Below are 21,303 nucleotides of genomic sequence, written 5' to 3'. Positions count from 1 at the left end.
GCAGCTGCAGATTTGGCCCACAGGGTGCAGCGATGACCCCTGCACTAGAATGGAAATCTTGTGAAAGCAAGGGGTTCTGTTGCTTTATTACAGAGGGACTCCCGGTGAGTGATTAGTTATGGTGCCTTCTTTTGGTGAGCCCACAGGAAACAGTCACTTACTGAATAAAGCAGAGACTGACTAGAACAGCCACGGAGAGTAAACTGCCTTCTGCTGAACCTGCCTCATGGTACAGGTTAGAAAAAGTCAGGCAGAGTTCTTACAAGGGTGGCGTACGCTGGGATGCTTTGCTCTTGAACCCTGCTGCAGACAGCAAGAGAAATCATCGCCTCTCTTTAACATGGCTCTTATTGACACATGTACTGCAACAGCTGTGATGTAAGGGTAAAACCTCATAGAGGGGATGGAGAAATGGCTCAGGGGCTAAACGCTCTTTTTGCTCTTCCAAAGGACCTGAGCTCAGTTCCCAACTCCCATATGGTATATCTCAACTGTATCTAACTCCAACTCTTGGGGCTCTGTTACTTACTTCTGGTTTCTGAAGATGCCAGGCATGTACGTGGTACACACACATGCAGTCAAAACACTCATACACATAAAAATAAATTAGAAAACAAAACAAAACAAAACAAAATCCCTCATATAATCAAGAAAGACAAGTAGCCTCTGTCACCCAAGAACCGGCCTGGCACACATAGGTAAGGTCATGGCAAACTCAAGATGCCTTCTAATTTGTACCTGAACCAGGCAAAATAAAATAACACTAGCTAAGCCACAAAACGACAAGCAGCTGCCATATCCTGGCAAGTAAGTAACTGCTCTTCTCCGCTGCTCACTGAGTTAGTGTCACTCCAGATGAGATGAGATACCCAGCCACACAGTTCTCTCCTCTTCCTGACAGCATCCAGACTGAAGTCCTATCTCCCCGGACCCTCCTTAACAGTTACCCAACAAGGAGCCCAAATCCACTGTCCTGACACCCTCTCACCGACCATGCGTGTTTTCTCTTGCTGAAATGTTTAAGAAACTCAGCTTCTGGCTTTCATGTTTCTGGCGGGTTTGCCAGGATAGTAAGGGACCCTGTGACTACAGCCAACACTGGGGTTATCCATATGTTGCTCCATACTGTTAGTGGGATGTAAGTTTAAAAAAAAAAACGGCCACACAATAAAGACCCAAAATATTGTCATTACATGTGAATTAAGACAAAAGTTGACATAATGCATATTTATGATATGAAATCACAAAACCATGACAAAATCTAAGACATCTTACTGAGCTGGTGACTGGCTGGCCGGTGGCCGGATTTCCATATACAGCAAGTCTGGTATCTAACTCTTCTGCCAGGTGAGCCTGCGAATCTACATGACCCGACGAAGGTGACTGGAAGGCCTGACCGCTATACACAGTGTTTTCTTCATCTCGTACAATTTCCCAATTCTAAAAAGAACAGAATCCACGTGAGCCACAAGTATACTCGTCCACTGCTTTAGGATGTGCTGGAAACAGGAACAAAAGAAGGGTTCATACCTCAGGGGACTCCCGGTTGTCAGCACTGTCCACCTCTTCCGAAATCTGCCGCCTGGTGGTGAATGCTCGCTGCGCCTGCAGCTGAATATTACCGTTCTCAGCATCTGAGAGGTCATCCCTAGGGAGAAGTATAAGAGGGTATCACTCCTGCCTCATCACAGTTAGAAGCATAATCAAAGAGTCTGCGGTTAGTACATACTTGGATTGAATTTACTGGCTTTGGTTAAAAGCTATTCAATACGCTGACCATATTGTTAGGAACCGGGACAGGGGGAGAAAGTCTCTTGGAAATGTGTAACTAACGGCTGATATTTACTACATCACTGTGCCTAGGATAGTGTCCTAGTAAGCTTCCTGTGCTGTGACCAAAGGTAACTCAGGGAGGAAAGGGGGAAAGCCTGTCTCAAAAAACCAAAATAAGTAAATAAATAAAATTATTATTATTATTAGGTTTTTTTTCGAGACAGGGTCTGACTATGTAGCCCTGGCTGTCCTGGAATTCACTGTGGGCTCGAATTCAGAGATCCACCTGCCTCTGCCTCTCAAGTGCTGCGATTAAAGGCATGTGCTACTACGCCTGACTTCTAAATATAATTATTTTAGTTGACACATAAAAAAATGCCTATCCTGGGGCTGGAGAGACAATTCAGTGGTTAAGAGCACTGCTTCTCTTTCAGAGGGCCCAGGTTCAGTTCCCAGCACCCACAGAGTGCTCACAGCTATCTATAATGCCAGTCACAGGAAATCTCATAGTCACACATGTAGGCAAAACAGCCACATGCACAAAGTAAAATAAAAATTAGGAAGAAAACAACAGTGGGCAGTTTGGGGTACTGTGTGATTCACGGGTGAACACAGTACATGACCGCGTAATGAGCAGAGCAGAGAGCTTGGTGTGTTATCAACTCATTCGCCCGTCTCTTCTGGTTGGCCTGAACATGGGGGAGCTTCAATATTCAATACAGTCATTTCAACCACAGCCACCTTACTGGTCCACAGAGCACAGTCACTGTGCCTAGCTGTCCCTCTACCCACAGTCGTTGCCTCCCTAACCTGCTCAGCCACTAGATGATCATTTCTTACTCTGCTGTGGCTGGTAAAAACATTAACTGTGACTTCTGGTTCTAAGGGAATGTTTAAGACATTTTTTCCCACCTAAATATTGTCACCCGATTTTGACACTAGCCACAGTGAAAGACAATTCTGCTTGGCAGGTCTGTCTGTCAAAGACAAGAGGGTGGTTTTACAGAATCTCCTACTTTGTGGTCAGAATGAGATCACGCAGATCCTGATGCCTCTATGCCGGACAGTGTGACCACTGGTCTACTTTGGAGGGACTTGAGACTAGACAGGACCAAAGTTCTCAGTAAGTGTCAGATACTCAGTGTCAGGAAGTTAATGGAGTGGTAAGAGAAACTGTGAGTGTGTGTCAAACATCCAAAGACCGGAAACAGCTATGGGAGGCCACATGAAAAGAAAGAAGGGCATCTGATATTGAAAAGTCTGAAAATATATGCACAGTTTTTGTTGGTTTGCTCATTTGTTTCAGTGCTGGGATTGAACCTAGGACCCTGAGCTTTCTAGTCAAGCACTTTATTAGTGAGCTAAACCCTTAACCCCAAATGAAATCGTTGCCCAATTTTGTACCATTCCATCCTTGCTCTCCGCATGACCAAATCAGAGAAGGGTCTTTAACATGGGATCCTTATTAGTGGTTCCTCTAGGACTTAAAAATAATTTATATTTTAAAAATGAAGTACTGGGGTTATAGTTCAGTGGTAGAAAGCTTGCTTAGCATGACCGACCGAGGTACTTGCTCAATCTCTAGCAGCACAAAAACATTGCAGAGAATACAAATCGTATATTTTAATAGCCCACCACAAAAATTTCTATGATAGGTGCATAAACTTGTTGCACAGACATACAGTTGCAGGCAAAACACCCATACACATAAAATACCTACGCCCAGGCTGGTCTCAACCTTGCTGTAGTTAAGAACTCCTAATCCTCCTGCATCCACCCCTCAAGTGCTGAGGGTACAGGTGTGCACCACCATACTCCATTTTATGTGGTGCTGGGGGTGGAACTCAGGGCCTCCTGTATGGCAGGCAAGTATTCTATCAACTGAGCCACAGCTGAACCCTCAAGTAACTTTTGTGTGTGTCTATAGGCGAAAGCCTGGTGTGGTAGATTTGCGGCGGTCAGAAGACAGCTTTTGGAATTTGATTCCCTCTTTCCACTATGTGGGCTGTCAGGCTTGCTTGCCCTCAGATAATTTTAAATACTATCATTTTTTTTAAAAAAATAAAAACCTCAGCCAAGATAGCAGTTTTTCAGGGACAGTTATCTTACAGCTTAGGGATCCCTGTGCCACTATGAACCTCAAGATATGGCATCAACATGCAAAGTGGTGGCAAAATATATCCAGATGGGCACATACTCAGGGCTTGGTCTCTTCCACTGTGTTCTTCTAGACTCATGGTTTACATAGTAGGTCCTTCCAAGGATATCCTGCCTCTCTTCCCATCCTGGAGGTAGGGGAGAAGGTTCTGGTGGACGCTGCAAGTGGCTAGCAGCATCTGGTTGGTCCAAAACAACCCAGCCAGGCTGAAAAACAGAATGGAAGCAATTAAGTTACACTTGACATTTTTTAAAAGCTTTATAAATTATAAATAAAGGAAACAAAAGAAAGATTTCACATGTTCAATTCCAGAAATTATGCATAAACAGAAGTAGTACATGCTCAACTCTCGTGGCCAGAATCTGAATATTTTGTAACCAAGGCTTTCCTGCAAAATGATAAGCATTTAAATTGAGGATGCTTTAAAACTTGTCAAAAGGTTTAAAATACAAAACAGAAATAAAAAGAACAAAACAATAACAACCCCCATCCTGGAAAAAACAAACAAACAAACAAACAAACAAAAAACGAACCAATAACAAAAACAAACCCCAAACCTTTTAAATCACTGAACAAGGACGGTGACGTTGGAAGGCATCGAGGAAATGAGACACGACTGAAACCAGGTCGACCCTGGCCGCTCTCTAAGGCACAAGCAACTGAACAAGGCAGAGAAGGGGCCTTGCTGGCCATCACCTCTCCCACAGAGAGCGTGCCTTGCTCATGGTGGAAATCAGCAAACACCACAGACATGAAAAGAGCTGTCTACTGAGGTCAGATCCTGAGAGGCCCAACAGAGACGAGACAGTCACTGAGAAACACTCACCACACAGGGGTGTGTGGTGACAGACACAGCGCTCTGATATGCATGTCTGCATTTTCTATTTCTCCCCTGGGCCCAGTACAGGCATTGTGGTCATGTTGTAAAACGGTCAAATAAGGGATTTTAAAAAAGAAATGCACAGAGATTTGGTTACGACTAAAAAGAGGCAAAATGCATACATCCCTAGGGTAGTTAAAGTAAAGAATTAAGTGAAAATATTAAGTATTAATGGCATACTTTGTACTAAAAACCTGGTAACAGAGTCTAGAGAGGTTGCTCAGTGATTAGGAACATACCTTGATGCAGGCCTGAATTTGTTTCCCAGAATCCCAATCAGGTTGTTAACAACTGCCTGTAACTCCAGTTCTAATACCTTGGGGCTCCGTATGCATGTGACCTCAAGTACTTATACCAACACACTGACACACACCCCTAATGATAAAAATAAAATTGCAAAATTTCTCTTGCTAGTTGGTGGTGGTGCACACCTTTAATCCCAGCATTCAAGAGGCAGAGGCAAGTGGATCTCTATGAGTTTGAGGTTAGCCTCTGTCTACAAGAACTAGTTCCAGGATAGGCTCCAAAGCTACAGAGAAACCCTGTCTCAAAAAATCAAATAAAAACAAAACAAAAACAAAAACCAACCAAACAAACAAAAAACCCAATCCTCAATAGGAGCTGGGGCATATACCTCAGTTAGCAAACCCGTGTCTATCACACATGAGGCCCTGGATTCCATCCCTAACACCACATATATCAAGTATGATGGAACATCTCCCCTGGCCAAATTTGTCAAAATTCTGATAAAAAATTATTGTATGTTTTAGATTTTTAAAAATAGTGAAAGTCAGGCAGAGGCAGGCGGATCTCTGTGAGTTCGAGACCAGCCTGGTCAACAAGAGCTAGTTCCAGGACAGGCTCCAAAACCACAGAGAAACCCTGTCTTGAAAAAAAAAAAAAAAAAAACCCTAAAAATAGTGAAAGTCAATTCTCAAGTTCAAACAGAAATACATATAAGACATAACCAGTATCAGTCTAAGGAAGGAGAGAGGCGTGGAGATGAGTCTGTAAGAGAAAACACTCTAGGGTGTGGTCGCTAGCGCCGAGAGAAGTGGTAGACAGCTCAGAGCAACAGACTAGGAAACTGAGAAAGAACAAACCTCAGAGGAATTCAGCACATAACAAGCACATTTTCAATCGCTGGGGAAATAGGAAGGTTATTTAGATAATGGGTACTTGTTGGGAAAAAAAATTAATTTGGATCCCCAGGATACACTACAGACCAAGTAATATTCAAATGCTAAAGAAGTAAACCCAAAGGGTAGCTGAACAAAATTGGAGAAATTTAAAGCAATATATTCCAAGAGCAGAAAATATGACAGCAAATCCAGAAAGCACAAAAGAGAATTATACATTTGACTTAAAAACCATAAATATAACAATAAACATATACGTGTCCATGTCCTACTAAACCAAAACAAAGCAAGAGATACTGGAAAAGTCTTTGGTACTATGACAGATAAATACTTTAACAGACACTAGGCCTTTATTCTGGGTCCTAAAGACTCTGGGGGCACGCATGTGCAGGCAGATGCAGGCTGGGAAAGGGACACAGCACCGGCACTGTTGGAAGACTGCACTGGACGAAAGGGGGTCAAGGAAAGATGTGGGAGGTAGGGGCTGAAAAGGAAGAGGGGAGGAGGGTCGGGGGGAAGGAGACAGAATCACTTAGTGGAGGACTTTACCTGGAAAGCTAAAGTAAGTCCTTTCTAGCTCACTCCTCTCTGTTTTTCTTTTTACTTCTATGGAAGCTGATGCCTCATTTTTCCCCTGTTGCTCAAATTCCATTCTCTTCTTTTCCTCTCTCACTTCATCTTCATTTTTCCTGTTTCCTTTCTGTATGTGATCATAACATTGAGCCTTATAAAGAAAATCTTGGAGCTGGAGAGATGGCTCAGGGGTTAAGAGCACTGACTGCTCTTCCAAAGGTTCTGAGTTCAATTCCCAGCACCCACATGATGGCTTATAACCATCTATAATGAGATCTGGTGTCCTCTTCTGACATGCAGAAATATATACAAGCAGAACATAATAAAAATAAGTAAATATTTTTTTTTAAAAAAAAAAGAAAGAAAATTTCATTTTGTGTACATACAGTTAAACTGCATCTCCCAAGCCTTAGTCTCAGAAGCAGTGACCTGAACTTCTGTTACATTCTTCTGGTAGACAGATTAGCTTGAGATTTCCCTTTTCAATTTTTCACTCTTTTACTTATTTTTATGTGTTTGGGTGTTCTGCCTGTATGTATGCCTGTATGTATGCACAGAGCGCCCACGGACACCAGAAGAGGACACTGAGTCTCCAGGACCTGTAGTTACAGGTGGTTGAGTCACCCAATGGGTGCTGGGAATTGAACCTGAGTACTCTAGAAGCAGTCAGTGCTCTTAAGCACGGGGCCATCTCTAGTCCTGAGAAAGCTTTAGTGAATGTGATCAATGGCTACTTTGCTCTTGGATTGATAAAATTTATCAATAAAAAAATTACTATGGGGGATATAAGAAAAAGACACTAAGGAGGACTATAGGAAAAAAGGAGGTAGTGGGGAGGGAGAGCTGAAGGAAGGTGATGGGGGAAGAGGAGGGTCTTGAAGGAAGACGGGCAGTGACTCTGACCAAGACACATTATGTGCAGGCAGGTCTATGTCCCAGCGAAAGCAGACTTCTGTGACTAAGACATATGAACAAGATAGGGTATTTAAAAAGGGGTCAGCCTCCTTCACCACACGCCACTGAAAGTGACTATCACAAGCTGGAGAGATGGCTCAGTGGTTAAGACAGCTTGTTCTTTGATTTCCAGCACCCATATCAGGTGACTCAAAGTGCCCCTCAGCCCAGTTCCAGGAGATCTCTGGCCTGCATAGGGACCTGCACGTACACAGTGCACGTAACTCAAGCAGGGACATACAACATACATATACACACGAATATAAATCTTTGAAAAAGGATTACAAAACTATTTAGAGGGGCTGAAGAGATAGCTCAGAGGTTAAGAGCATTGCCTGCTCTTCCAAAGGTCCTGAGTTCAATTCCCAGCAACCACATGATGGCTCACAACCATCTGTAATGGGGTCTGGTGCCCTCTTCTGGCCTTCAGGCATACACACAAGACAGAATATTGTATACATAATAAATAAATAAATATTTAAAAAAAACTATTTAGAGGTAGGAAATAATACCAATTTTTCTCTTTAGTTCATGAGTGCGGGGGAGCGCTTGCATGCCATGCATGTGGAGATCAGAAGGCATGGTTTTGGAGTTGGTTCTCTCCTTCTACCTCACTGTGCAGGGTCTTTCTTGCTAGTTCTGCCACGGAGATGCACACACTGGCTGGCTGGCCCTGGGGCTTCCAGGCTAGTCTCCATTTTTCCCATCTTGCTGTAGAAACACTAGCGTGTGTATTCTGAGGATGGAGCTTCAATTCGGGTCACCAAGCTTCACAGCCAGTGCTTCTACCCACTGGGCCATCTCCCTGGCCCCAGAATATTTCCTTGAAAATGTATATTTCTCTTCTTAAAGATCTGCTTTAGTGTTGTCCACGTAAATTCAATATGAATAATGAAAAAAATGTAACTTAATTTAGGGCTTTAAAAAATGAAATGGTTTCAAGTTTGAGAAAGTACAATTGTATCCCAAATACTACTGGGAAAGATAATGTTTTCAGTTTTTGGGTAGAATTCCTAAGAAACATGGATTATCTATTTTTCTCATAAAATAATTTTCTACAAGTCAAGGAATCCTAATTACTAGTCTGAAAGCCAATATGCAAATACCTACAATTTAATGCAGTCAGAGGGGCCAGAAAGCAAGCACAAGAGTGCTGAGACAAACATTTTACCCTAATCTTGTAAAACCCATACAAGCTAGCTCTCCGTAAGGCACAAAGAGCACAAAGGAAATGCGTTACATAACTGCTCCTCAGAGCCACTCTGCCCAGAAAGTGTCTCCCTCCAGCACTACAACTGTTTTCTTCAAATGCAGAATTTTAAATATTTAGTCACAGACTAGATGTCAAAGAAGCAGGCAAGACTTCTCTGGTCTTTGGCTGCCCAGAAGATAAACAAGCACATTTGTGTGTCTGAATTCCTTGGCCTTTCCGTAAACAAACGACACGCTCCCATCTCCTGAAATTATAAGGTGGACTCTGAAGGAATCCAAACATTGCGATGGGAGGCCACAGCATGAAGCAGAGCCAGTCTACACCACAGGAGCGAACCGTGCATGAGCTGCCTGTGACCGTGTGCAGGTTCCCCAGGAATGAAAGCTGCGAAATGTTTCAAGTCTCTAGGAAAGTCTTTTCTGTCTTCATAGCAGACACCCTTCCTTTCAAACAGAATTATACAATGCAAGACACCCTCTGCACTATTATGCCACATACAGACTTAGATACCCCACCCCCAATCTCTTGAGAGCTTAAAATCTGGGCCAGTGAGGTGGTTCCAGAGATAAAGAATCTAGCTGTCAAGTTTATGTCTAAGTTCAGTCCCCGGGACCTTCACAGGGGAGGAGAGAGAATGGACTCCTGTCAGCTGTCCTCTGACTTCTACTAGTATACCATGGAACACGAACACACACACACACACACACGGAGGGAGTAAGGGAGAGAGGGAGGGAAGGAAAATGAATGAACAGGGGCTCGAAAGATGGCTCAGCAGTTAAGGCACTGGCTATTCTTCCAGAGACCCCGGGTTTAATTCCCAGCACCCACATGGCAGCTCACAGTTACCTGTAGCTCCAGTCCCAAGGGATCTCAAACACCTCTGACCTCATGAGCACCAGGCATATAGCAAGCCAAACAATTACACATAATAAACACAACAAACAAAATATTAAAAAAGTGTACATCTAAAAAATTATTATAAGGAAAAAAGAGACAAACAGATGAGAAGCAAGGTTAATCAAACAGGTGGATGCATATTTCAGAGAGGGTACGTAACAAGGTTCAGTTACCAACTTAGGGGTCACCTATATTTTGTGACTAGAAAAAACAGCTTTTTATTTTCAGACAGCCCCCCACAAAACAAAATTTCATTATTGCATTTGGTAAAAGCTTTGCTAATTCACTCCCTGCTCCAGAACGTTCTTCACAAGGCATCCAGGCACATGAGCTGGAGTCCAGGCCTCAGGGAGGTCCTGGTTTCATTGCTCTTGTGGCATTCAGAGCAGACTCTCAGCCAACAAAGACACGACTGAGGAAGAAAGCACACACAACCAAGAACCTTCTAGAACAGTTGGGCAACACACACACACACTACGTGTGGCTGAATAGATGGTGCTCCCTTTAGATGAGCTCTGACTGCTAGGGGACCCCAGGAAGGTGGTACTTTGTCTTTTCAAACCTAGGGAAGAAGCCCTACGGCTGAGCCAGTGCAGCCCCGCTTCCCCACAGAAAAGCAACCCAACAGATCCAGAGGTCAGTGCCTCAGGTTCACAGGTCACAGCTCGCTCCTGGGGCTCAGTGGTCAAAGCCCACTTTACCCCAATACTCTCTTCCTCCACACACCCAAGGGTGTGGAGCTCTATACAGGCTTGGACTTTCTGTTATTCCTGCCATCCATGAAAATCATGAACTTATACTTATTTCAAATAAATACAAGAAAAGCAACAAGAATTACATATCCCAAGATTTCTTTTATAATATGACAATTCAATAATAGCATATTATAGCAATTTTTATATAGTAATATGTCTACATATTTAGCTTTACGAATACTAAATTATTTTCTTATTCTTAAGGAGACTAGAATATGGTTTTGAAAAACTAAAAATAGTTAATGATATAATTATAATAAACACTTACATTGTTAACTATTGCATTTCTTATTTCTAACCTTTAAGACCAACAACAGCCACTCTGCAGAAATATCTTCAGCGGGAAAACTGCTTAAGGAACATTTGGTTAAATCAACATCCCAGTGATTTTTACTGCATGTGTTAGTTTCTTTGAACAACTTTATTTTTCTACAAAGTATGTAGAAAGACAGCAGACATCTCCTTTGGCAGCGTAAGCAAACATCTCTGGGACTCTCACCTCTAGTTCCTCAGCCTGATCTGCATTGTCATCTTCTGAGCCGTTGGATTTAGGTAAATAAGTCATCTTCAGTCTCAGATACCCTTTAACTCTTGATTTGTGGCTGTGGAAAAGAAATAATTATTCATAAAACTTGAATACCAAGAAGAAAGTATTTGTTTGGGGATCTACTAGTGGGGGCTCAAGTTTCTGTGAAGAGAGTATTCATCAAAGAGAACAGGGGTAGAGAAAGGAAAGGGGTGGGGTGGGAAGGAGGGGAAGAGAGAAGGAGGAGGAAGGGAGGCCACTATATTACAGGTAAGGGGCTCGGGATGGTTAGAGGTAGGATCAGAGACAATCCACGACCTTCAGTTGGGCTCTAAGCTGTAGGGGTTGGGAGGTAAGATGACATGATCCGTGACCAGAGACAGAGAGGAAGCCCAGGGGGCTTTGCAGCATAGTCAAGACAGAATTTTTGTTGTTGTTTTGTTTTTTAAGAAAAAAGTAGTATAAAGAGTTTCTAGCAGTTGAAAGGCCAGCTATCAGTGCAAGCAAACACGGAGGAAAATATCTCCTGAGCTATTCCAGGTATGCAAACATTGCAATCAGTACAAAATTAAAGGAAGAAAAGAGATTGAGGCCCAAGACTTCTACAGGAATTACATACAGGACTGTTCTCAAAGAGAATAAACAGCAACACAACCATAAAGCAAGGGCTCCTTTATTTTGTTTTAATATGTGTATTATAAATAATAAGTTTAAGCAGTCATTTTAAATGAAAATTTTTTTTCAAGTGCCCATAACACAATGCTCAAATGCATTTCTTATTTTGAAACAAAAATAAAGCAAATGCTATGGTTTTCCCAGATGTCCTCAATCTGCTATTTGGACTCATGATGGTAAATCACACATTCTAAATCGATTTTACTTGGGCTATGTGGCACAAAAGACCAAAAAGAATTTCATTTACAACCTAAAATTTAGATTTTGGAAGACTGGAGAGACAGCTCAGTGGTTAAGAGCACTTTCTGTTCTTGCAGAGAAACCAGGTTCAGTTCCCAGCACCCACATGGCAGCTCACAGCTGGCTGTAACTTAGTCTCAGGGGATCTGACGCCCTTTTCTGGCCTGCCTGAGCACTGTATGGATGTGGGGCACACACACACAAGTAAATCTTTTAAAAATATTACACTTGACCAGGTGGGAGTGGTGGCGTGCTCCTTTAATCCCAGCACTTGGGAGGCAGAGGTGGGTGGATCTTTGTGAGTTCGAGGCCAGCCTGGTCTATAGAGCAAGTTCCAGGACAGGCCCCAAAGCTACAGAAAAACCCTGTCTTGAAAATCAACAACAAAAAGATTAAATTTTTGTTAAAAAAAATAATAAAGAAACCATGTAAACCATGTAGTCCAGTTCAGAAAAAAATGGAATTATTATTATGTTATTTGGGTTTTAAAATCTATGCTCTCTTCATGCTGTTTTCTCTGAATATGAGTCTTCTAAAATATTTTTAACTAATATTTGCACAATGTAGTTAGATTTTTCCTTAATTTGCATTTGTGCATATCAAGTTGGATATTTGTTTTACAGAAATTACAGTTATCTATGTGATAAAGATGGGGGGGCTTTTCCATCCTACTTTCTATATCTATTTTAGATTTTTTTTAAAGATTTATTTATTTATTTGTTTGTTTATTTATGTATTCAGTCAGTCAGTCAGTCAGTCAGTCAGTCAGTCAGTCAGTCAAGTATCCTGCCTGTAGGCCAGAAGAGGGCACCAGATCTCATTATAGGTGGTTGTGAGCCACCATGTGGTTGCTGGGAATTGACCTGAGGACCTCTGGAAGAGCAGTCAGTGCTTTTAACCGCTGAGCCATCTCTCCAGCCCCTCTATTTTAGAATTTTATTTGCAATGTGAACCAAGTACTTTACATTTTGTAAAGAATTATTTTCTTTTTATTTAGATGCACATATCTGTGTAGGTGTGTGCTTTGTATGTATGTGTGTATGTGTGACCACAAACACCAGAGGAGGGAATCAGATTCCTTGAGACTCATTGGTTCAATTCCCAGCAGCCACATGGCAGCTCACAACAGTCTGTAATTCCAGCCCCAAGGGCTACAACACCCTGTTCTGGCCTCCTTGGGCACTGCACACATGTAGTACACATTCAGGTAGACATGCATATACATAAAATAAAAATAAATAAAATCTCAAAAATATTATGCTTAATATGCTATAATTATGTATTTACTGACCTTCTTGGATGAAGAACGAAATCCTTAAATGTATATGGTCTCTCCATTCTTGGGTTCTCTGTCTAAAATGAGAAAAGGGAGTCAGGTACTTTTCAAGAATATTTATGAGCCATAATGAAAGACATAACTGAAGAGTGAGAAAAGGCAGTTTGAACTTGTTAGGAGGGTTAGCTGGTAACCACATGGTTTTGCTTCCTGCACAAGAACTGCAGCAACAGCAGAACTAGGTGGGGACCCAGCAGAGCAGGTGGATGTGGGGCAGGAGTTAGGAGAGCAACAGGGCAGTGTGGGCAGAGCCCTGGCATCAGAGAAACATGTGATATGCAGAATGCCAGCCCAGAAAGTCAGAGTAGGTCAAATGTAGTCACGAATGCTTACGAGCACTAAACACTGCGCAGAGCTATAAGTCTCCCTTCTCTTACTTTAAAGTTCAGCAGTCCTTTGCTTTTTATTATGTCTCTGCTTCTTTGCATTAACTACTCTCTATGCCTTGAATCTTATTTATAGGAAAGTTCTCACTATGAACTCAGTTGTAATCCTCCTGCCTCAGCCTCTCAAATGTCACAATTACAAGGATGGTCTACTACACATAATATGAAACTATTTCTTTTCTTTGGTTCTGTACCCCTACCTTCTGACTTACCTTTGATCCACCCATGCTGACTAAGGCTTTCCATCTGGTTCTTTACTTTGCTTATTTGGACGGTGAGAACAGAACCCTGCCTATTTCTTTCCCTACACAATTTACTTGTGTACTGCTACTAACTGCCTCTTTAAATGTTCATTCCTCCAACTTTAAATGTGCACCACACATGTGAGGATCCATCAGAAGCCAGACGAGGGCACTGGATCCCATGGACCTGTGGTTTCTGGCTGTACCAGAGGCGTGCTAGGAACTGAACTCAGGTCTTCTGTAACAGTCCTCTCAACTACTGAGCCACCTCTCCAGCGCCCCAGAGACGTCTGATTCTGAAAGGCTTCCTAAGCCCTGCCTCCGGCTGTACTTCCAACTCGGTTCTTAGGGTTCCACATTTGCACTGTGGTGCAGTCTCTTGCTTCCCTTCCGGGAGCCTAGGCGCTTGCCGCTCTATTTAGTAAGGTAATTCCAACCCCCCCGCCCCCTTTAAACCCTGTTTCCATATTGCTAACCAATCCCAGCAGTTCTGTTTCTTGTTGGAGCTCATGTAAGGAAATCTTATAGACAAGTGAATAGAAAACTGAGATGAATTTCTGGAAAGAGCTCATGTATTTAAGACTCATGTTGGTCATTATAATTAAAAATTATAAACACAAAACCCAAGATTATAAACACCTATACTAACCGGTAAGGGATAGAGTGGGACATCCACTTGACCAAGGAAATCATCTCTTGTCTGTAAAAGGAAGGAAAAACAGCATTACAGAACATTCAATTTCATTATTATGCTTTGAAGAGAAACTCATCATCCCCCCTACACAAAAGTAAGATGTTTAATCCACTGCAGCATCGAGAGAAAGTCAATGAAAAAATTCAAATAATGTGGCGCAGCGTCTGGTGATGACGGGGCAGCAGCAACAAAGCAGCCCTTCTGCAGAGAAGGACTACCTACTTAGACACGACACATGCAAATGCAGAACAGAATGGCAACGGCAGCAGGAGGGGCCACAGTCACACAACTACACAGACCACATGGAACTGTTTAGTCCTAAAGCGCACATCTGCAACGTTCTGGCATTGAGAGCTGGGAAACCCAAGTGTAGAGCTACCAATGTTACTGCAAAGTGAGTAAGGACGTCTCAGAAAAAGACAATGACTCTCCAAATCTCTACAGAAAGTCTACCCGACCCTCGCTGATCCCTGGACTGCCGCAACTAAAGGCACAGGGAGCAGGCAATGCTCGTCTGAGCAGAGGCAACATTCGTAATCCAGCTGGGTTCGACTGCTAGTGTGAGAGTGAGCACAATGCACTCTCTCCATTAACAATCATAAGCAGTGAAGTTTACCAGGCGTGAAACAAAGGGGAGGAATAAGGCAGGAAATCATTTGTAAAACTAAAAGAAGGCAAAGTTTCTCCATGTTTGGGAGAACAGAAGCTTAAGTTTCAATAAACTCTGCAAACCTACACCTGATAAGTATGAAGATGGGATGAAAATGCACATCTTTATTAAATGCCTGGAGAAATGGGGAAAAATCTTGAAAGTTGCTAAAATAAAACAAAAAACACTGTACACAGGGAATGAAAACATACATGGTGGGGCTGAAGAGGTGCTTGGTGGTTAAGAGTGCTTGCTACTTCTCCAGAGGACCTAAGTTTGGTTCCCAGCTCCTATACTGGGTGGCTTACAACTGCCTATAACTCTAGTTCCACGATATCTGATGCCTTCTTCTGGTCTGCATGGCCACCTGCACTTACAGTATATACTTCCCTACACACACACACACACACACACACAATTTTAAAAAATTATTTCATTTTAAGCATATGGCTGTTTAGCTAGCATGTATGTAGTGCACTATATGCATGCAGTGCCTGGGGAGACCAGAAGAGGGCGTCTACTCTCTTGGAACTGGAGTTGCAGACAGTTGTTAGTTGCCATGAGGGTCATAGGAACCAAATCTGAATCCTCAGGAGGAGCAAACAGTGCTCTTAACCATTTGAACCATCTCTCCAGCCCCCATATACATAATTTTAAAAATATAAAATATAAAAAATATAAATGATGGCAGGCTACCCACTAAGAATACTGGAAATCACGGAGACAAAAGAACGCCGCCAATTAAGGGCTCAAAGTACTTAGAATTTTTATCTAGAGAAAAATATCTCTCAAAACTAAAAGGAAGGAAGACAAAAAGGCTTGTGGCAGATGAAGGGAGAGAAGCTTGCCCTCAGCAGGCTGGCATAAGTGGGAGGCAGCACTCACGTGGTAACAGACACCAGAGGAGAGACGTCAGGTGCAAAGAGAGGAAGGAAGAACATCGAAAACACTAGCTGTGGAGCTGGGTGGTGGCTGAGTGGGTCAAAGCATTTGCTCTGTAAGCTCAAGCACATGAGCTCAAATCCCAGAACTAACATAAAAAAATGGAGTCATAAGCTGGGAGGTGGTGGTGGCCGAGGTGAGGCGGGTGTCATTCCAGGGCAGTCAAGGCTGTTCCACAGTGAAGCCATGTCTTGGGAGGGGAGAGGAGGAGAGGAGAGGAAAGGAGTGCAGAGGAGAAGAGAAAAAAGAAAAGAAAAAGAGATGGCCCAGCAGTTAAGAGCACCTGAGGCTTGATCCCAGCACCTACATGGTGGCTCACAAATATCTAAAACTCGTGTTCCAGAGGATCCTATGCCTCTTCTGGTCTCCTTGGGCACCAGACAAACATGTGGGGGCACAGACATATGTGCAAACAAAACACTCTTACAAATAAGCTAAATATATATATATATATATATATATATATATATATATATATATATATATATATATATAAAAGGAGTGCTGCTTTTGCAGAGGCCCCGAATCAGGCTCCCAGCAGCCAGTGGGCCCACTAACAGTCATCAGGAACCCCATCTCTAGGGAATCTGACACTCTCCACCCCTGCCCCTATATACGTATGATTGAAAACTATAAAAATAATTTTTAAAAAAGCTTTGACATACAGCCCACACAAAATTTATCCACTTGAAGTGTGCTGGGCGTGCACTTGTGTGAGTGAGTGCATGTGGAGGCTGGGGCTGCTGCCAGCTGTCTTCTCTACCTTGTGTTTTGAGACAGGGTTTCTCCCTGAACCTGGGGCCAACACGTTCTGGGGCTCTTCCTGTCTCTGACCTCTCAGTGCGGGGATGACAGGTGCACGCTGACACACCCACCTTTTTATGTGGGCTCTGGGTTTCCAACTCAGGTCCTCCTGCTAGTACCCCAGGCAGGCACTTTACTGACGGAGCCATCTCCCCAGCCCCATGATCCTCCTTCTTTAAAACAAACAATCTGGACTGAGTTTCCTTTGTGTGCGCATGCGTGCGTGAGTACTCAAGTTTCTCCAGAGCTGTCTGCCTCCTTTTTCAGCCAGTCTTTCATTGGTAGGTCAGGAGCTCCCTGGCTCACACGCCTAAGGAACCCACCTGTCTCCAGCTCCCCTGTGTTAGGGCTGTAAACCTGTGCCGGTTTTTCGCTGGGGTTCTGAGGACCAAACTCAGAACTCCATGACTTTATAGCAAGTGCTTTCACGACTGAGCCGTTTGCCCAGCCTGAATTGAGGTCTTAAGTTTTTAAAACTATTATTGCACGTATGTATATGTATGTATATGACTGGAATGGAATGAGCACATGCGGGTACACGCACACCACCACACACAGCGTGGAGAACAACTCTGTGGAGTGGGTTCTAGAGACTGAATCGGGGTTTCCCAGCTTATGCCGCAAGCGTCTTTAACCCGAGCCATCTCTATGGCCTCTGAACAGTTTCTGAACTTCTATATAAAATAAAATAGTTGCAAAGAACTGCACTTCCAATACCAGAAGAATGAACAATTTCCCGAAACTAATGATCTGTTTGGTGGTCTGAGAAGGAGGATATGAACCAGAGGCCTCCCCTGGAAAGTACAGGCACATGGCTGCTATAAATACAGGGCAATCCAAGGTGTTTTTTCCATTTACAAAGGAAAAATAACTGTTCCTATGAGGGCCAATGCATCTGTGATCTTTATTACCGTGTCCCTGGCCAAACAATTGTTCCACACCCTGAGTATCAAGTATGTCTCTGTAGCAGTCATTTCCAACATTTGAGGGGCAAGCAGCTTGCTTCAGGAGCAAGCCCACACTTGGGCAAATGTATAATTTGGGAAGACCTGAAAATATGAGCAAGAATCCAGGACACAGGTGACCCTGAAGAGTGTCGTTGGTAGTGGGCACAGTCTGGTCACCAAATAACACTCAAAGATGATTCCAATTTCATGTTCCCAAAAATACTTTTTTGGACATAAAAAGGGGAGAAATCCAAATTCATTTTTAAAAACAAGTTTCTATTATAATTATAAATGCTTTTCTCTTTCTGTGTAACTGTGGTATATGTGTACATAGTTTATGTGTGTCTGTGGCATTTTGCTATATGTATAAAACACTCTCCACCTTATTCCTTTGAGGAGGTTTCTTGCTGGACCTAGGCTAACTGTGGTGAAATGAACAGGTGAATGCTCTTGTTTCAAGAGTATCCAGTATAATTAAAAAAAAAATCATAATTTTAAAAGTTGTTCAGTTGAAGTGTCACAGTTTTGAGGAAAATTTCACTTGAAGAACCTGTAGGCAGGTGTGGGAGCACAGGCCTGGAGTCCCTGTTCTTGGGAGACAGAGTGTAAGAATTATGAACTAGATCTTAGCCTAGTTCAAAAACACGGCAAGTTCAAAATCAGTCCAAGGCACACAGTGAGATAATCTCAAAACTCAAGGGCTAGAAGCCTAGCTCAGCATTGTAGCGCTGGCCTAGCACACACAACTCTGGGTTTGAATTTCAGGACAGAAAAAAACTTTCCAATAAATCTCAGTTACTCATAACTTTCTGCACTAAATGAACTCTACACAGTGGAGGCTTATGGGAGCATGGGAGTAATCAGTTTTCACAAGTCCAGCAACACTCCCTGTGCCTCCTGAGAAGACAATAACTTTGTTGCAATAACTGGTAAAAGTTAAAGATAGGATAGTATGTTGGGTTTTCAAATGTCAGTACTTTATAAATCAAAAATTTTAAAAAGAAAATTCAAAACACAAGTAACAAGAACACAGATGGATGGTTCAGCAGTTAGGAGAACTGGCTGCTCTCACAGAGGAACTGGGTTTAGTTCCCAGAACCCACATGGTGCTCACAACCAACCACCTGTAACTCCAATTCAGGGATTCTAAACGCCATCTTCTGGCCTCTGTGGGCACTACACACATGTGGTATACATACAGATAAGCAGGGACACATTTATATACGTAAATTTAAAAAAAATGGTTTTTTAAAGCAATTTAGAGGAAGAAGGGCTTCTTTAGTCTCATGGTTTGACAGGACACGGTCCATTATGGCAAAGAAGAAAAGGAGGAAGATGGCTGGGACTCCATACATCCTTTACGGTGTGGCAGAACAGAAAGAGAGAGGCCCCACGCAGGGCCTGGCTATAAACCTCAAAGTCTGACCCCAGTGACTCACTTCCTCTAACTAGGCTCCACTTCTTACGGTTCTATAGTCCCCTAACCAAGGCCACCAGCTGGGGACCAGATGATGTGCTCGTGAGGGCACGGGACATGACGACAAATGGATGACGACACGACACAGTCCAAAAACAATAAAATCAAGGAAAACAAACTTATTCTTTTGCCTTTCCTTTATACTCAATTCTTAGAGATAAACAACAAACTATCAAGTAATTTTGCTTTTTTGAGACAGTGTTTTTCTGTGTAGTCCTTGCTATCCTGGAACTAGCTCTTGTAGATCAGGATGACCTCAAGCTCAGAGATCCGCCTGCCTCTGCCTCCCAAGTGCTGGGATTAAAGGCGTGGGCCACCACTGCCTGGCTTAGTTTTGTTTTTTTTTTTGAGACAGGATCTTACTGTGTACTCCTCCAATGGCTAGCCTGAAAATCACAGAAATTCAGCTGCCTTCACCTCCCTAGAGCTAGGATTAAGGGTACCATGCCTGGTTTAAGTTTTACAAACTTAAAGGGTGTGACACTTAATAAAATCTGTCTCAAGGTAGTCCCTCCTTTGCTAAAACTAGCTACTTTGTCCCAAATGAGGCATTTTTCATTATGGACAGAAGGCACCAACAAGGAACCAGTGATTTGAGATTGTAAAGTCAAATCAGCACTTATGACAGCAAGTGAGACCAGGCAGACAGGTGGCACTGGGTCTCCCTGAGGTCTTAGGTGCTTTCTGCCTAAGCCCTACTGGCCCAGTCCAAAGTGTCAGAATGTTCAGTAGGGCTGGATCATTGAGCCTCACAAGGCCTGCTTTATTCTGGACATGAACGAGGACCTAAGATGATCAGAGTAGCTTACCAAGCCTGGCCATGCTCCTCACACTGCCTGACAATGGGTTATGCTTTGGGATCATTTTCTGGTTTTCGCACTTCAGGGTCCGAACTGGGTTCCATCTTTATAAAGTGGTTCATGTGTTTCCTAGACATACCCATCTGTTTCTGCTAGTGACCGTGAGCCACGCTTCTATACTTAACACATAGAATCCACCATACGGAATCTGCATATTGTTGGTAAAGCTGGACAGATTAGAAGGTTATACGTGAAATTATACATAAAGTTGATGTATAATACACTGAATATCAAGTATGCTGAAATTATAACCTTGACCTCCTACTGATAAGACCTCCAACTAAAAAGTACATCACGGACAGGTAAAATCTACAGCTCAAGAGATCTTACAAGACTTAAATCATATTTTTCAAAAAGGTTGAAACAATTATTTAGACTTGAGAGATAGCTGAGTTGGTAGAGTGTTTGCATGAAACTCTGAATTTGGACCCCCGGAGCTGACATAAAAACAGGGGCAGGTTGGAGCAGCAAGATGGCTAGACCCAGGTTGGGTTCTCAGAAGCTACATGGTAGCCCACAACTGCTGTAACTCAAGATCCAGGGTTATGGTGCCTGTCTTCAGTCTCCATAGGCACTGTACACACATGGTACACAGACATGCAAGCCAAACACCCATACACATAAAAAAAAAAAAACCTTAAAAGGAAAAGAGCTGGATGTGAACCCATAATCCTAGCACTAGAAACTTAGAGACAGGAGGGTCGCTGAAGGCCACTGGCCATTCAATCTAGCCCGATAGGTGAACCCCAGGTCCAATGCGAGCAATAGAAGAAGACATTCGACATGGCCCTGTGGCCTCCAAATGCATATGCACCCTACAAACAGGAGCTCACTTGTGAACACTGCACATACAAAAAGTAAAACAAAGAAACAACCTGTCAGCCTCTCTGCACTGTACATGGTATGACCTCATTGTTTAACTGTGGAGCTAACTACATTTTCATGAGCAGTTTACAGGAAAACAAATCTGAAATCCATAAACCACTGCGTTACAGTTCACACTAGCAATCTACACGATGCTGTTAATTTAAGAGCTTGCTATGTGGCCTGGTTCAGCCTTCTGAGGGCTGAGGTTACAGGCACAAGTGACCATGTCCTGCCAATCTACAGTTTCATGAAGGAAATGAAGGAATTTTCTTCAACTCAACCTTCCTTGATTTGCTAATATTGTGTTTAATATATA

The 21,303-nt window shown here is 42.8% G+C and overlaps 1 protein-coding gene across 3 annotated transcripts in view; it reads right to left on the bottom strand.

The window, feature by feature from the left end:
* Nedd4 (NEDD4 E3 ubiquitin protein ligase) overlaps positions 1 to 21,303 on the bottom strand; it is a 99,230-nt gene that overhangs the window by 29,174 nt on the left and 48,753 nt on the right. For all 3 annotated transcript variants that reach the window (XM_057768499.1, XM_057768498.1, XM_057768497.1), the window contains 6 exons: positions 14,397 to 14,447; positions 13,075 to 13,136; positions 10,842 to 10,944; positions 3,971 to 4,137; positions 1,531 to 1,648; positions 1,276 to 1,440 (listed from right to left, as the gene is read on the bottom strand). In XM_057768499.1, coding sequence (XP_057624482.1) covers positions 1,276 to 1,440; positions 1,531 to 1,648; positions 3,971 to 4,137; positions 10,842 to 10,944; positions 13,075 to 13,136; positions 14,397 to 14,447 — 666 coding nt within the window. The remainder of the gene's footprint in view (positions 1 to 1,275; positions 1,441 to 1,530; positions 1,649 to 3,970; positions 4,138 to 10,841; positions 10,945 to 13,074; positions 13,137 to 14,396; positions 14,448 to 21,303) is intronic.

The sequence above is a fragment of the Chionomys nivalis genome, chromosome 4 (assembly GCF_950005125.1).
Source record: "Chionomys nivalis chromosome 4, mChiNiv1.1, whole genome shotgun sequence".
Taxonomy (NCBI): domain Eukaryota; kingdom Metazoa; phylum Chordata; class Mammalia; order Rodentia; family Cricetidae; genus Chionomys; species Chionomys nivalis.
This window is presented reverse-complemented; position numbering and strand designations above follow the sequence as displayed.